The 16,361-nt window shown below is 42.4% G+C and overlaps 1 protein-coding gene across 1 annotated transcript; it reads right to left on the reverse strand.

The window, feature by feature from the left end:
- Window positions 1-962: 962 nt before the first annotated feature.
- Window positions 963-15,940, reverse strand: Prim1 (DNA primase subunit 1). The gene is made up of 13 exons (XM_021204858.2): window positions 15,767-15,940; window positions 15,031-15,188; window positions 12,913-13,019; window positions 12,774-12,847; window positions 11,130-11,266; window positions 9,665-9,723; window positions 8,571-8,680; window positions 7,627-7,718; window positions 7,358-7,496; window positions 5,102-5,171; window positions 4,446-4,531; window positions 2,211-2,309; window positions 963-1,069 (listed from the first exon to the last, which is right to left on the reverse strand). The coding sequence occupies exons 1-13, from the start codon at window positions 15,867-15,869 to the stop codon at window positions 1,050-1,052; spliced, it is 1,254 nt and encodes a 417-aa protein (XP_021060517.1). The 5' UTR covers window positions 15,870-15,940; the 3' UTR covers window positions 963-1,049.
- Window positions 15,941-16,361: the final 421 nt, after the last annotated feature.

Raw genomic sequence — 16,361 nt, forward strand, 5'->3', positions numbered from 1 at the left:
GACTGCCACAGGTTTGAGGCCAACTTGGTTTAGAGTTCACCCCATCTCTCAAAACAAGTAGACAAAACAGTAAAGAAAACCAATCCAGACCAAACTGAGCAGTGGTGTGACGAGTAGTGTTGGCTGTCAACTTGACCATATCTGGACTTAGCTAAACCCCAAGCAGCTGGGTATACCTGTAAGGGATTTTTTTCCCCCCAATACAGGGTTTCTCTGTGTAGCCCTGGCTGTCCTGGAAGTCACTCTGTAGACCAGGCTGGCCTCGAACTCAGAAATCCGCCTGCCTCTGCCTTCCAAGTGCTAGGATTAAAGGCGCGCACCACCACGCTAGGGCAAGGGATTTTTCTTAACTAAATCATTGAAGTGGGAAAAACCACTATCTGGATATTTTGAAGAGGTAAGATGCACCTTAAATCTGGCCACATCTGATGGCAGCCTATTTAAAGGACATGGAAGAAGGAAGTTCTTTCCTCTCATGAGCAAGCCCATTCTTTCACTGGCATGCTGTTCCTTTAAAGAAGTTCTATGCCAGCACTCTGGAGGCAGAGGCAGTAAAATAAATGGACTGTGGTGTAACCCAGCCTCGCCCTGAACTTGTGGTAATCCTTCTGCCTCAGACTTCTAAGTGCTGGGATCACAGGTGTGAGCCACGACTAACTTACAGGGCTGAAGGACAAGGTGTCATTTATATAAAATCATGGAGGTGAAGGAGGAATCCAGAGTGCTAAAATGGAAGTTCTGGGCACAGTCCTGCTCACTTACGCCTCTACAGAGTACAGAAACCGAGTACATCAGAAACCTAAGGATTATCTTTTTATATAATACATTTTACAAACTTCTGCAGTTCACTTATTCCTTGATTTGTTTCAGGGCCCTTAACACCCTTTTTGGTCTCACAAACCAGGTCTCTTGGACATAAATTATTTCTCGAAAGTAAGTTCTGCTTTGAGGATTAAGGCCCATTGATGATTCTACTGTATTTATTAAAATAAATGCTCCATGGTTGAAGGTAGAAGGCATTCACGTTGGTTTGATGGGAACTGTTTTCTTCAGAAATCTTTTTGTAAATCTAAAACAAAATAGAAAACAAAATTTTAAAAATAAAAATATGGTTTAAGTGAAAGAATCAGTAAAAGAAAAGAAGACCATTTATCTCCATATTCTGCTTTGTTTCAAGCTTCTGTTAATTCACACTATGTATAAAGGCATGTTTTCACACTTGCTGTAATTCACACACTATATAAATGCATATTTTCACATTTGCTGTAATTCACACACTATATAAACACATGTTTTCACACCTGCTGTAATTCACACACTATATAAAGGCATGTTTTCACACTCGCTGTAATTCACACACTATATAAAGGTGTGTTTTCACACTTGCTGTAATTCACACTATATATAAAGGCATGTTTTCACACTTGCTGTTAATTCACACTACATAGAAAGGCATGTTTTCACACTTGCTATAATTCATACTATATGTAAAGACATGTTTTCACACTTGCTGTAATTCACACTATATAAAGGCATGTTTTCACACTTGCTGTAATTCACACACTATATAAAGGCATGCTTTCACACTTGCTGTAATTTGCACTATATAAAGGTGTGTTTTCACACTTGCTGTTAATTCACACTACATATAAAGGCATGTTTTCACACTTGCTATAATTCATACTATATAATAAAGGCATGTTTTCACACTTGCTATTAATTCACACTACATAGAAAGACATGTTTTCACACTTGCTATAATTCATACTATATGTAAAGGCATGTTTTCACACTTGCTGTAATTCACACTATATAAAGGCATGTTTTCACACTTCCTGTAATTCACACTATATATAAAGGCATGTTTTCACACTTGCTGAAGCCCAGGTTATAGGTTGGTCCAGGACAGAATGAGAATACACAGGTCTTGGCTGGCAAGACTGCTTGTGGGTGTGGGTGCTTGCTGCTAAGCCTGAAGATCTGAGTTCAAGCCCCAGGACCTAAATGGGTGGAAGGAGAGAACTGGCCACTCGAAGTTGTCTTCTGACTTACACATACATTCTGTGGCAAATGTGTACACACATATACACACACTGCTAAGTAAACAAAACATCAAAAACCACCCAACAAAGGTTACAATAAATGAGTAATTTTTTTTTCTAGATTAGACAAAGATTAGTTTTACAAAGACAAAGGGAAGCTCATCTTACCACTCTTCTTGAGAAGTTCCCCTTTCCGGGATTTATCCAGGTTTTCAAGAAACTGTTCAAATACTTTCACATATGGTGCTAGACTGGTTTTCTTATAATCTAAGTCATAAGACAAGTACATTAGAACGAGCAAGTTGGCAGAAAGAGCATGAATATTTTATAACAACCAAACAGAGTTAGTTCTTTGAAGAAGTAAGATTGACAAACCTTTAGTCAACTCAATAAGAGATATAAATGTATCAAACAGAGAACATAAGGTGTTATTCCAACACATTCCACGGAAATACTGAGCCATGGTAGAGATTACTATGAAAACTGATACTCAGAAGAAATAGAAGGATTTCTAGATGCATATCACATACCAAAATTAACTCCAGGAGACATAAATAACTTTAAAGAGACACATCACAAATAGAAGCTGGAGAGAGTCACTGATGTCCCACCCCCTTCTCCTAGTTTTTTTTTGAAACAGACAGGATTTTTCTGTGTAGTCTTGACTGTCCTGAACTCACTCTGTAGACCATGTTGGCCTCAAACTCGCAGATACTCTCCTGCCTCTGCCTCCCAAGTGCTAGGATTAAAGGCTATGCCACGATGCTTGACCTATCCAACACTCATACCATACCAATTTTTAAAAAGTTTGTTCTACATACAGAAAAGGAGGAACACCATCAGATCCATTGTACGAAGGCAATATTATCCTGGTCGCAAACCCAGGTAAAGACACACACACACACACACACACACACACACACACACGAAAAACAAGCTACAGACCAATTTCTTTGATGAGCATAGATGTAAAAATTCTCAACAAAATACTTGTAAGCTGAATCAGGAATACATTAAGAAGATTATACACACCAGGTGTGGTGGTGCACGCCTTTAATCCCAGCACTCAGGAGGCAGAGACAGGAGGATTTCTGAGTTTGAGGTCAGCCTAGTCTACACAGAGAAACCCTGTGAGGCAAGTTTGGTTAAACATACATACATCTATAAATGTAATACATCATATGGATAAACTTAAGACAGAACTGCATGGCATTTCTCAATATGCCCCCATGATCAAAGTCCTAGAGACTTTATAGTTGGAACAGAATAGAACTTGAAATGATAAAGGTTATATACCACAAACCTATAGTCAACGTTATGTAAAATGGAGACAGACCAAGAACACTTCCTCTGAAAATCAAGAACAAGAAAAGGATGCCCACCTTCCCTCTTATGTCTTTTACGTCTTTTTAGATTTTTTTTTTTTTTTTTTGGTTTTTCGAGACAGGGTTTCTCTATATAGCGCTGGCTGTCCTGGAACTCTGTAGACCAGGCTGGCCTTGAACTCAGAAATCCGCCTGCCTCTGCCTCCTGAGTGCTGGGATTAAAGGCGTGCGTCACCACACCCGGCTCCTTTTTAGACTTTTTATTTTATATGTATGAGTATTTGCCTGAATGTATGTCTCTGTGCCACATGCAGGCAGTGCCCATGGGAGCCAGAAAAGGGCACCCCTGGGACTTGAGTTACAACCAGATCTTATGACATGGGGGTTGGACCTTGAACCTGGGTTCTCTGCAAGAGCTGTATGTTCTCTCAACTGCTGAGAATTCTCTCCAGCAACTCCTCTGCTCTTTACTTGATACAGTGCTCAAAATCTTAGCTCTAGCAGTTACAAAACACACAGACCTAAAAGGCATAAAAACAGGAAAGAAGGAAGACAAGTCATGCTCTCTGTATTTATAGATGACATGACTCTATAGAATATTCTAAAACTTGCAGGGTACAAAATCAGCCTTTATATAAACCAATAATATATTCTCAGAGAAAGAAATTACGAAAAATATCCCATTTAACTTTTTTGTTTTTGTTTTATTTACTTTTGGCATATTGGTGTTTTGCCTGCATGCATATCTGTGTGAGGATGTCGGATTCCCTAGGACTGGAGTTACAGAAAGCTGTGAGCTGCCATGTGGGTACTGAGAATTGAACCGGGGTCCTTTGGAAGAACAGCCAGTGCTCTTAACCACTGGGCCATCTCTCCAGCCCCAAATATCCCATCTAAAACAACTCTAAAAACCAGAAAACGAAGTGCTTGGGAATACATCTAACTAGAGAAAGCACTCCACAACAGAATTTACCATGGAGCTGGCTTCAGGGTGGCCTGCTTCTGAGGAGTGTTCCCTACAGGAGGGCAGACAGGTAAGGCGCTGCTGTGGGTGGGAAGCGTCAGCCCAGTAGCCTACCTCTGACTTTCTGTCTGCTGTCAGCTTCATTCTCCTCCTTTTCCTTCTCATGAGTGGAAACCACATCCAATTCCCGGCAGATGGCACTGCAAGCAACAGAACACGAGAAGTTGGGGTTGTTTCCTGGTCCCACATCATCAAGTGGCATACTAGCACTCGAAGCTCAAAATCTGTGAAAACCATGTGCCCGAGCCTGAGGTACAGCGTAGCGGTAGAGCCACTGTCTGCATAGGTACCATGTGCCTGAGGTGCAGCTTAGTGGTAGAGTCACTGTCTGCATAGGTACCATGTGCCTGAGGTGCAGCTTAGTGGTAGAGTAACTATCTGCATATGTAAAAGGTCCTGGCACTTCTGGCTCTGAACAAGCAAATAACCAACCTGCCACCTCAATAGGGTCTCATGTATTCCAGGGCAGCCTCAAACTTCTTATATAGTCAAGGACAGCCCTGAATTCTGAGGCCTGAGATTACAGGTGTACACCACAACACCTGTTGTTACACACTCCACACAACTAAGCTAAGCTCTCGCTCCCCAGCCTAGAGCTTGGGAGCCCCTTGCCTCTGGATCATGTCATGTCATGTCTACGGATCAAGTATAATCTATTCAAAATTCAAAAAAAGTCACAAGTAATGAATAATCACTGATTGGGAACATACCTTATAGTTGGAACGGTAAACGGATCAAACAGATCCACTTTCTGAAAATCGATAGGCACAGAAACCCGACCTGTGAGAACCAGAAGTGATAAATGCATGACTGTTGGTTGTTGTGTCTCTGAATTATTTTTGGTTAAAATCTGGCAAAATTCTGGGGATATAGTTTAGTGACTTGCATGCTTTTTTTTTTTTTTCCATGATTTATTTATTTTATTTATGTGAGTACACTGTAGCTATCTTCAGACTCACCAAAAGAGGGCATCAGATCTCATTACGGATAGTTGTGAGCCACCATGTGTTTGCTGGGATTTGAACTCAGGACCTCTGGAAGGGCAGTCAGTGCTCTTAACCACTGAGCCATCTCTCCAGCCCATGACTTGCATGCTTAAGGTCCTGGGTTCAATCCTTAGTCACACACACACACACACACACACACACACACACACACACACACGGCAATTTTTTTTTTTTTTCAAAAACTTTGCTATTATAAGGGGTTTTAAATTCAGTTTCTGGAGCCGGAGGTACCACTATAGCTCTAGTTGTCCTTGAATCACTGCTGTGCAGATAAGGCTGGCTTTGAATTTTCAGCAATCTTCCTGTCTCTGCCTGAGTATTGGGATGGATTTTTGAGCACCTTAAGGTCTCACTATGTAGCCCGATCTGGTCTTGAACTTATGAACCTCCTGAGAGCTGAAACTATATGTATGCATTGCTACACTTGACCACAACAGACATCTTAAGTTTAATGTGTGTGTGTTCTATGAACATGAGTGCAGAGGCCTGCAGAGGCCAGAGGCATCAGATCCCCTTGGGGCTAGGTTTATAGGCAGCTGCAAGCTGCGTGACGTGGGTGTTAGGCTTCGAACTCAGGTCCTCTCGAAGAACAGTACATGTGGCAAGTGCCCTTTATCCACTGAGCCATCTCAGCAGTCCCACCAAAAAAAAAAATTAATTAAAAAAAAATATATATATATATTGTTGTTGTTGTTTTGTTTTGTTTTTTGAGACAGGGTTTCTCTGTGTAGCCCTGGCTGTCCTGGAACTTACTTTGTAGACCAGGCTGACCTCGAATTCAGAAATTCACCTGCCTCTGCCTCCCAAATTAAAGGTGTGTGCCACTATGCCCGGCTCAAAATATTTTGAAAATACTGTCATGTGGCCATAATGATATTATTAGCCAAATGATGGACTGCATAGACAATGGTATCCAGCAACAAGCAGCTTATTTTGTATAAAAATATACTGTGGGGCTGGAGAGATGGCTCAGAGGTTGAGAGCACTGACTGCTCTTCCAAAGGTCCTGAGTTCAAACCCCAGTAACCACATGGTGGCTCACAACCATCTATAATGAGGTCTGATGCCCTCTTCTGGTGTGTCTAAAGACAGCTACAGTGTACTTAGACATAATAATAAATAAATCTTAAAAAAAAAAATACTGTGATGTCTGCTTGGTAATAAAATAAATGATATTTTGCTAAAGGTAATATTAAGTTGGTAGGTAGCATTATCTTATAAATCTATATCTGAGGAGATACATAAACTGCGTACCTAGGAGCTGAGGATACAATGATTCCTTCTGAAGTGGGGTCCCACCATGGAACCCAGGCTGGCTTGAAACTTGCTATGTAGCCAGGGATGACTCTGACCTTCCTTTCACCTCCCAGGCTTCTAACTCTCTTGCTTCTACCTCGAGTGCTGGGATGACAAATGTGTAAAACTCGGTTCTAGGCTTCAGTTTGATTTCTCCTTTTTTTTTTTCCTTGAGACAAGATTTCCAGATAGCCAAGGCTGGCCTCAAGCTCCACCTTACTGACAATGACTTTAAACTTCTGATCCTCCCGTGTGTTCTCCTCCTAATTAGCGTGATTATAGGCCTGTGCCATCACATAAAGTTTTATGGTTGATAGGGATGGAGCCCAGGACTTTGGGTATGTCAGGCAAACAGTGTACAAACTGAGCTACATGTCTCCTAACCCCAAAACCTTTATCTAGTAGCAATTGTCCCGGGAGCTCCTTAGCTGACAAAGGGAACATAGGTAGAAAGTAGTCAACAGTCTCTTCAACCTTTTACCTCATAGACATGTATTCACAACTAATGACATCCTTGCTAACACATACTGAGCCAGTCGGGGTGGCACACGCCTTTAATTCCAGCACTAGGGGGGCAGGGACGGGCAGATCTCTGAGTCCCACACCGGCCAGGGCTACATCGTGAGACCTTGTCTCACAAGACTTCCTGACTTTGCACTGTACCTGTTTTGGGATGAACGCTGAAAGGGCTCTTCAGTAAGTGATTGACTCCCTTGCTGACGTTGACATCCAGGCGTGGGAAACAGTACTGGAGCATGACCTCCCACTCCAGCCAGGGGCCACACTTATCGTTCTTGATATTCTAGAAGCAGACACGAGAGAGACTGCCATGAGGATCAGAAGGAGCTTTAGCCGTCTTTCCAGCACATACAGTTATAACTCGGTCAGGAGCTGTGTTAGTATTGGTAAACACGGAGCCCAGGGGTGGATACCTGAGGTAAGTTGGCCACTTTCTTCAGGTATTCCCAGCGCTGAGGTGAACTGTGTAACTTCTGAAACCCTCTTTGCAGCTCATCATGAATTGGTGATGCTTTATTAAGGAGCATGCTCATTTGGAATACCTCAATGAGTAAGTCTTTAGTACATATTATTACAAGAAGGTTGATGCTTCACACACTCAGAAACTATTAATGATTCCTGAGACACACGTGCTCGGCACTTACAGCATTAAAAGTTCCCCTGTGCAACTATAGTAGTAATCTGGCAGAAAGAATGCTAGCATAATTAGAACATACTTATGGCATCATATCTAGATGAAATGATTCCCCATCCTTAACCACTAATTCTAGGGACAACTTGTAAGACGAGGAAACTATTCTACAGAATGGTCCCATTTCTTACTGTAGCCCAGTGATACAAAAATGTAGACATGCTGGAGATAATTGCATAAAACAAAAGATTAAGTATCTAGGAACATAAGAGACTATGCAGGCAGCACACATGAATAATGTCAGAGACTATGCAAACAGTGCACATGAATAATGTCACAGAGACTATGCAAACAGTGCACATGAATAATGTCACAGAGACTATGCAGGCAGCACACATGAATAATGTCACAGACTATGCAGGCAGCACACATGAATAATGTCACAGACTATGCAGGCAGCACACATGTATGTCACAGAGACTATGCAGGCAGCACACATGAATAATGTCACAGAGACTATGCAGGCAGCACACATGTATGTCACAGAGACTATGCAGACAGCACACATGTATAATATCACAGAGACTATGTAAAAACACACATCTATAATGTCACAGAGACTATGTAAATGCACACATCTATGATGTCACAGAGACTATATAAATGCACACATCTATGTCACAGACCGACACAACTGGCTTACATAGTAACCACAGGAAAGGATATTCTCAGGAACAAGGGCTAAAATCTTATCCCAGTTTTCCTTATTTTCAAGAATATCTTGACCGACTAAGGCATATTCTTCAAAGTACTTTTTAATTATGTTTATAGATTTTCTGTAGGGGTGACAGTAACAACAGTATTAGCAAGACACGGGGTATACAGGCACTCCCCTACTAGGTGGTCACTATTTTTTCTGAATTTCTAGAACTAGATAATTGGAACAAGACCCTTTTGTTAGCCGAGTTAAAACTACACACTTAAAATGGAAATAGCCTAGCACATACCTGTCATAAGTATTTGGGAAATGTTTATTTTGAGACAGAGTCTCACTGTGCAAGTCTGGATGGCTTGTGACTCACTACGTAGACCAGGCTGGCCTCTGTAGAGATCTGCCTGCCTCTGCTTTCTTGGTATTGGGATTAAATAAAGGTGTGTGCCACACTATGCCTGGCTTAAATGATTACTTCTTAAATCCTGTAATCTATAATGTTACTAACATCACAGGACATGCAACAGTGGTAGAAATCCAGGTAGGATTCCAGGACAGCCAGGGCTGCACAGAGAAACCCTGTCTTGAACTGTCCCCACTTTCCTGAGTCTGCAGTTCGCAAATGTACTGCAGCCTGTGTCATTTGTCTTTACTACCACCCTGGAGTCAGGTGGAGCACAAACGGTCCCCATATCATTCACACAGGTGGTGCCTCCAGCATTTATCGAGGTCACAGGGTAAAACCGGGGTAGGAAACGGCATGGATGCTAGAATTGAGTAGACCAGGATCTGTGCGCTAGATGTTGACAAGCGAACCATATAGTTCTCCAAAACCTACTTCTCTTGTCTTTAAGTGGAAGTACTATCATGTTTCTTTTGAAGTCCTGAAGATTACTGAGAATGACAGTAGAGACACTGGAACAGGGCCAAAGTCAGAGGCTATCAGCTGCAACTGTTACTGGAAACACTACTCAGTGGTGAAAACTGGCAGCAAGAAGTGTCTACAAGTGGCAAACCAGAGGCCCTCAGGGGGTCTCTCCCAACAGACCTGGCCCTCAGGGGGTCTCTCCCAACAGACCTGGCCCTCAGGGGGTCTTTCCCAACAGACCTGACAAAAGGGTGAACTTTCTCATTTAGGTGAACTTTCTTTTTAACATCTTGACCACCCTGAAAAATAAATCATCAAAAAAGAATTTTATGTATATTATAAAGCATTTATTTAAAAACTTCTTTAATATGTTCTACTATTCCATTTAAAGCTATATAAAACCGATGAAGACAGTGGCTAAATTCTGAGGGACAGAAGCTTGGATGCTATTTTATTATCTTAGAAAATTTTATTATATCTTTTGTGTATGTGTGTGTTTGAGTACATGCATGTGCACGACGAGAGTGTAGCTAAAAAGGCCTTAAGACTGGGTCAGATCCCAGGAACTGCAAGAGTGAAAAGTGCTTCTAACCACTGAGCCATCTCTCCAGCTCAGAATCTCAGCACCTCTAACTTCCTTGGACAAAATTCCTTTTGTTACAAAGGAGGATACTTAGCAATAAAACAGTTAGTATCTTTTTGTTGCTGCTGCTGTTGGAGACAAAGTCTCATTCTACAGCCCAGGATGACCTAAACCATGGGGCCATCTGCCTGCTTCAGTTCCCTGCTAGAATTATGGGCATGAGATGCCACATATATTTAAAAAAAAAAAAAAAAAAAGAATTATTTATTGTTTGAATTTCGCATGTTTATAAGATGAATTTTAGTTATTTCACACACACCCCATTCCTCTGTGACCTTCACCCTCCCTTATTGAAACCCTTTTTCCCAACAGGGCCTCTTCCTACATTCTGCTCATTTGTGTGTGAGACTCACTGAGTTTAATTGAAATTTCTTGCCCCAGTGTGGGTGAGAGGTTATTCCCAGAGCAATGGCCATTTATTAGCATTGATGAGAATGGCATGCCCTCCCTCAGGAGTTCCACATGAAGGAGTGGGGCCTGGGGCAGGGCGAAGCTTCTTCTATTCGTGAGAAATGAATTGTTGATGGTCCCCATTACAGGAAGGACTTGCACAGAGAACCACAGCTATAGTGAGCACACCTGAATGTACTGGCTGTGCCATGTCCAGAAGACATCTTCCCACCCTCTGGTCCTGGCTTTCTTTCTATTCTCTGTCCTTCAATGTTACCTGAGTGCCGTGTGTGTTTGCGTGTGCACACACATGTGCAAGTACCTTTTAAAAGTAGCTATTATGGCTTTAAATGATCATTGCTAAGTTTACTTTAGGATATGAATGCTATTAAAAAATATATTTTCTGTGTTACTAAAAGTTCTGGCTAGAGAGACGGCTCAGTGGTTAAGAGCACTGACTGCTCTTCCAGAGGACCTGAGTTCAATTCCCAGCCACCACATGGTGGCCCACAACCATCTGTAATGAGATCTGATGCCCTCTTCTGGTGTGTCTGAAGACAGCAATAGTGTAGTCATATACATCAAATAAGTAAAATAAGTCTTAAAAAAAAAGAGGTCTGGGTGCTGTCTACTAGAGAAAGGCATGGAAAATGTTAACTAAGAGATCACTACCTTTACAAGACTCAAGTACTCCACGATCCCAGCACGTACAGCAGAGGACAGCTTCCGAACGGACTCATCACAGACCCAACAGTGCACACCTCTCCTTCCTGAATACACCCAGAGGCGGTGCTTAAATCCAAAGTCCTCTGAGGGATAGAAACAATAGGCTTTAGGACAATTTTATAACCTAGTTTTTGCTTACCCAATTCTCAAGTTTTCCCCAAGCACTCTCATTTCCCAGCCTACCCTCTCCCAGGCCGGGTGGGTACTGGTGATGTATTTTCATACACGTCTTATGTTACCCAGGATGGCATTTTGTTTCTCTGTGTAGCCCTGGCTGTCTATAGACCAGGGTCTATAGAGCTCCATCTATCAGCCTGCCTCTGCCTCCTGAGGGCAGAAATTAAAAGTGCACACTGTTCCCTCCAGATAACCCACCCAGACTGGTCTTAATGTTGCTCTATTGCCAAGGATGATCTTGAACTCCTAATCTTCTTACCTCTGCCTTTGAAATTACTCGTAGGCACCACCAGACTGGGCTTTCTCACGCTTTCCTTTTTAATTTGTGGTTATGACATAAGGGTATGCTTGCCTGTGCACACATGTGGGAGCTCAGAGGCTGACAGGAGCTGGGTGTCGTCCTCTGTTGCTGTCCACCTTATTTTCTGAGGTCTCTCACAGTGTGTGGGGCTCAATGATTCAGCTAGATGGGCTGGCTGGGCGAGCCTCTGGAATCCTGTCTCTACCAACCTGTGCTGTGGCTTTTACACAGGTGCTGCAGAGCCGAACTCGGGCGCTCACCTGTGACAGTTTCCCATTTTCCTCATGCCGACTTACCAAGAGCCTCAAGTGTTTGCTGTGACCGGAGTGCTGGCATTTCTTACTCATCTTTGTCTTCCTGACAAGGATTTATTTCTTCCTTGACTTATTTTCATGAATATTTATGTGTACATGAGTGTATGTCTGTATGTGATATTTATGTGTACATGAGTGTATGTCTGTACATGACGGTGCCTGCAGAGACCAGAAGGACGGTACTGGATCCCTTAGAGCTAGGATTAGGGACAGCTGTGAGGCAACCACACGGCCGCTGGGAATCAGCTCAGAGGTCCTGTAATTTGAGGCAGGGGTAGGAGGATTGGGAGTTCAAGGTCATCCTTGGCAATACAGCGGGTTTAAAACCAGCCCGGGTAAGACTGTTCTCTTAATGAAGGTAAGCTAGTTTGTTCAACAGCTGTATTAATGTTTTCATTACTAATTTTTTCTCTTTTCTTTTTCCTCTTATGTTTCAGGGGAAAATATTAGAAATATATGTGATCTGATAATGAAATACAGAGACTGAGAGGATAACACACTGACACACAAAAACACATACACAACACAGACACACACAACACACTGACACTTGCAACACACCGACACACATGACACACTGATACACATGACATACTGACACACCACACTGTCACATACAACACAGTGACATAACACACGGACACACATGACACAATAACACACTGACATACATAACACACACTACACCGACACACACTGACTCATACAACATGTTGACATACTGAGATACACAATACACTGAGACACAGCACACTGACACCTACAACCCACTGACACCCAGGACACACTGACACATACCCTTCAATGCCCGGTCTATGATGCGCATGGCCATTGTCATGAGAGTCCAGCACTTGGAACATATGTCTGCAGAACTGGAACACAGGTGTCATTACTCACTGCCAGCAACTGTCACTTACCCCAGCAGGAGGGCGCTTACCTGCAGCATCTCCTTACGTCATCATAGTCTGTCATGTCGATGTCAAAGACCAGTTCTTTCTCCTGGGCCTGGAAAGCTCCCAGCTTCACTGTATTGTGTTGACTGGGCTATGAATACAAACCGCCATCAGGTTCTGTAAGAGCTGCTCACGTCTATTTACACGGTGAGTAAGTCAAAGATGCTGCATAATACCACGCCTAGGACACTTTAGACAGTTTGGATCTCATACAACCTGAATTGATGACAGTTTTATTTTTTTTATTTTTTTAGATTTATTTATTTATTATATGTAAGTACACTGTAGCTGTCTTCAGACACTCCAGAAGAGGGAGTCAGATCTTGTTACGGATGGTTATGAGCCACCATGTGGTTGCTGGGATTTGAACTCCAGACCTTCGGAAGAGCAGTCGGGTAGTTTTATTTTTTATCGACTTAAAATAGGGTGTAATGATTTAACTCTAAGTGTATGTTGCCTGATAGAAATGACAAAGCTATGTTCAGTTTCTAATAAGTAAATGTCTATACAAATAATTCCTAATAGAGTATTTTACAAATCTTTCCTTGTTATAGTACACACAAATAACACATATATACTTATTTTAGATCCCTTAAACATATTAAAAAATATCTTCTCAAATGAGTCTCTGTTGTTTTTGAGACAGGGTCTCATGTAGCCCAAGCTGCCCTTGATTACCAGCAAGCCCCAGTGTCTCCTGCCTCTGTCCCGCACACACACGTTATAGGTGTGAGCATAGACATGACCAGCTTTTATGTGGATGCTGGAGGTTTGAACTCAGGTCCAAACCGAGTGCTTTTCCTGTGGAGCCATCTCTATCCAGAGACTCAGACCTTTCTCCTCACATCTATTGGCTTTCACTGATAACCTGGGTAGGAGACTAGATTCCTCTTAGAAGAATCTGACCAGATGTGTTGGGCACCGTTCTAGGCTCCAGGGATAGATCAGTGACGAAACAAAAGTTTCTATGTTAGTGGAGATTTTATCCTGACAAAGACCTCGGCGAACTTAGCTCAAAGAGTCTCTAAGAATATGGCTCAGCCAAGTCACTTCTCAGTGAAACATCACATCCATTGTTGAGTGCTTTGGTACACACCTACAGTCCCAGCAACTCGGGAGGCAGGGCAGGAAGATTATAAATGGGTGTGTGTGCAAGTGTGAACGGGTTAAGACTGCAAAGAGAGTTTAATGATCTATCATTGAAATCCTCAGAAATAACTTTTTTTTTTTTTAAAGGACAGGTTATGTAGGAAAAATATAGCTCCCCTCACAACTGAAGACCAGGGGTATTGTAAGGGTCCATCAATATCTACCAGAACAGACAATAAAAGGCACATACCAGGGCTGGAGAGATGGCTCAACGTTAAGAGCACTGACTGCTTTTCCAGAGGTCCTGAGTTCAATACCCAGCAACCACACGGTGGCTCACAACCACCCATAATGAGATCTGATGCCCTCTTCTGGTGTGTCTGAAGACAGCAACAGTGTACATACATATAACAATAAATAAATCTTAAAAAAAAAAAAAAAAAAAAAAAAAGACAAAACCGGCCCCTCCCTTCTTTATGCTGGGATTAGAGACAATGCCAATTACACCTGGTTTATGTGTTCTTAGGAATGGAATCCAACAGTTCACGCATGTCAGGCAAGCACTCTTATCAACTGAGCTACAATCCAGCCCAATGCGCACCTTTTCTTCTAAATCTGGTAAGAAGGCAAGGCAGTAACAGCCAAGTGATTTTCAGTCTATAGAGTGTTAAACAAGATTAAAATTAACGCCAGGCGTGGTGGCACACGCCTTTAATCCCAGCACTCGGGAGGCAGAGGCAGGCGGATTTCTGAGTTCGAGGTCAGCCTGGTCTACAAAGTGAACTCCAGGACAGCCAGGGCTATACAGAGAAACCCTGTCTCGAAAAACAAACAAACAAACAAACAAACAAAAGATTAAAATTAACTTGAAGAAAAGGTGTGTTTCATCAACAAAAAATACACTCTAAAACATTAACTTCAAAACTTGGGGGCACCAACTCACTCTGGCTTATGAAACAAACAAACAAACAAACAAGATACAAACAAAATATGAAAAAAAAAAGATTCCTTACTCTGTGAGAATATACTGCGCCTATATCAATCTTATATGGATTCATTTTCTGCATCTCCTTCTCCAGTTCACTCTGATTGTTGAAGGACTGGTAGCGAATGTAAATATCATCTTTCAGTGTGAATGAAAATTCACGGTGTTGGAAGTAATTCTTTGTCACTGCAAAATAATTTTAATTTCAGTTTAGGGCATGTGGGAAGACTTTTTTTTTTTTTTTTGAGACAGGGTTTCTCTGTATAGCACTGGCTATCCTGGAACTCACTCTGTAGACCAGGCTGGCCTCGAACTCAGAAATCCGCCTGCCTCTGCCTCCCAAGTGCTGGGATTAAAGGCGTGCGACACCACCGCCCGGCTGACATATGTTTTTAAACGACAGGTTTTATTGTGTAGACTAGGTTGCCCTAGAGCTTACTACGTAGCCCAGGCTGGCCTTGAACTCATGAAAATCCACATGCCCCAACCTCCAGAATGTAAGGATTATAGGTATGATTTACTAGGCTCTCTGGAATATTTTTAACGAGTGCCCTGTGCCCAACTCTGTTCTAGATAGCCTGTAATCTGACGGGGCATACAGTTTCACATTTGTTAGGGAACAATAAACAGGAGGTGTAAATATTTCAAGGACGAAATGCCTGTCATCGGTGAAGAAGGAGCCTTTCTTCCTAGGGCATCCCGCCCGGAATATCCTCACACGCGGCTCCCAGCCCCGCTACCCATCCCGTTCCAGCCTCCATCACCTCCTCCATAGTTGAGCCAGCGATAGTACTGGGCGTAGGGAAAGAGCCTTCGGTAATAAAGCTTGAGTAGCTCCGGCAGCTCCGCGGAATCAAATGGCTCCATGAAGTAAGGAACTAGACCCGGACAGGACTGACACGAGAATTGGCGGGAACAAGACAGGACTCCATCGCTGCGCGCGCATTGACCTGCGCCGCCGGAGGGGCTGCTGGGAATTGTAGTCTCTTTCAGGTCTCGCAGGTGTAGACGACTCCTACTGCTCCTTCTAGAGTCCATCTGCATCTTCCCTGCTCCGAAAACCTATCCATTTAGCAACAGGATTGTCCCCGAAAAGGAGAGACCTTTAGCATATTGACTTTGATTAGTAATAATAGGATTTTAACAAGTCCTTTGCAAAAGATGAATATTTTAGAAACAAAACCAATATCTCATGAAGAGGTTTTGGAAAATTGTCATAGAGTTACTATATTCAGTATTCGAAATGAGGACTGCATGAGAAAAATCAAAGGCTATTTAGTCTGAGTTTTCCATGGCAAGTGAGTCAACCACCAGTTTACACCTTTGGTACAAAGGTACAGATTCAACGGCTCACAGGAA

This window comes from Mus pahari, chromosome 9, assembly GCF_900095145.1.
Source record: "Mus pahari chromosome 9, PAHARI_EIJ_v1.1, whole genome shotgun sequence".
Lineage (NCBI taxonomy): Eukaryota > Metazoa > Chordata > Mammalia > Rodentia > Muridae > Mus > Mus pahari.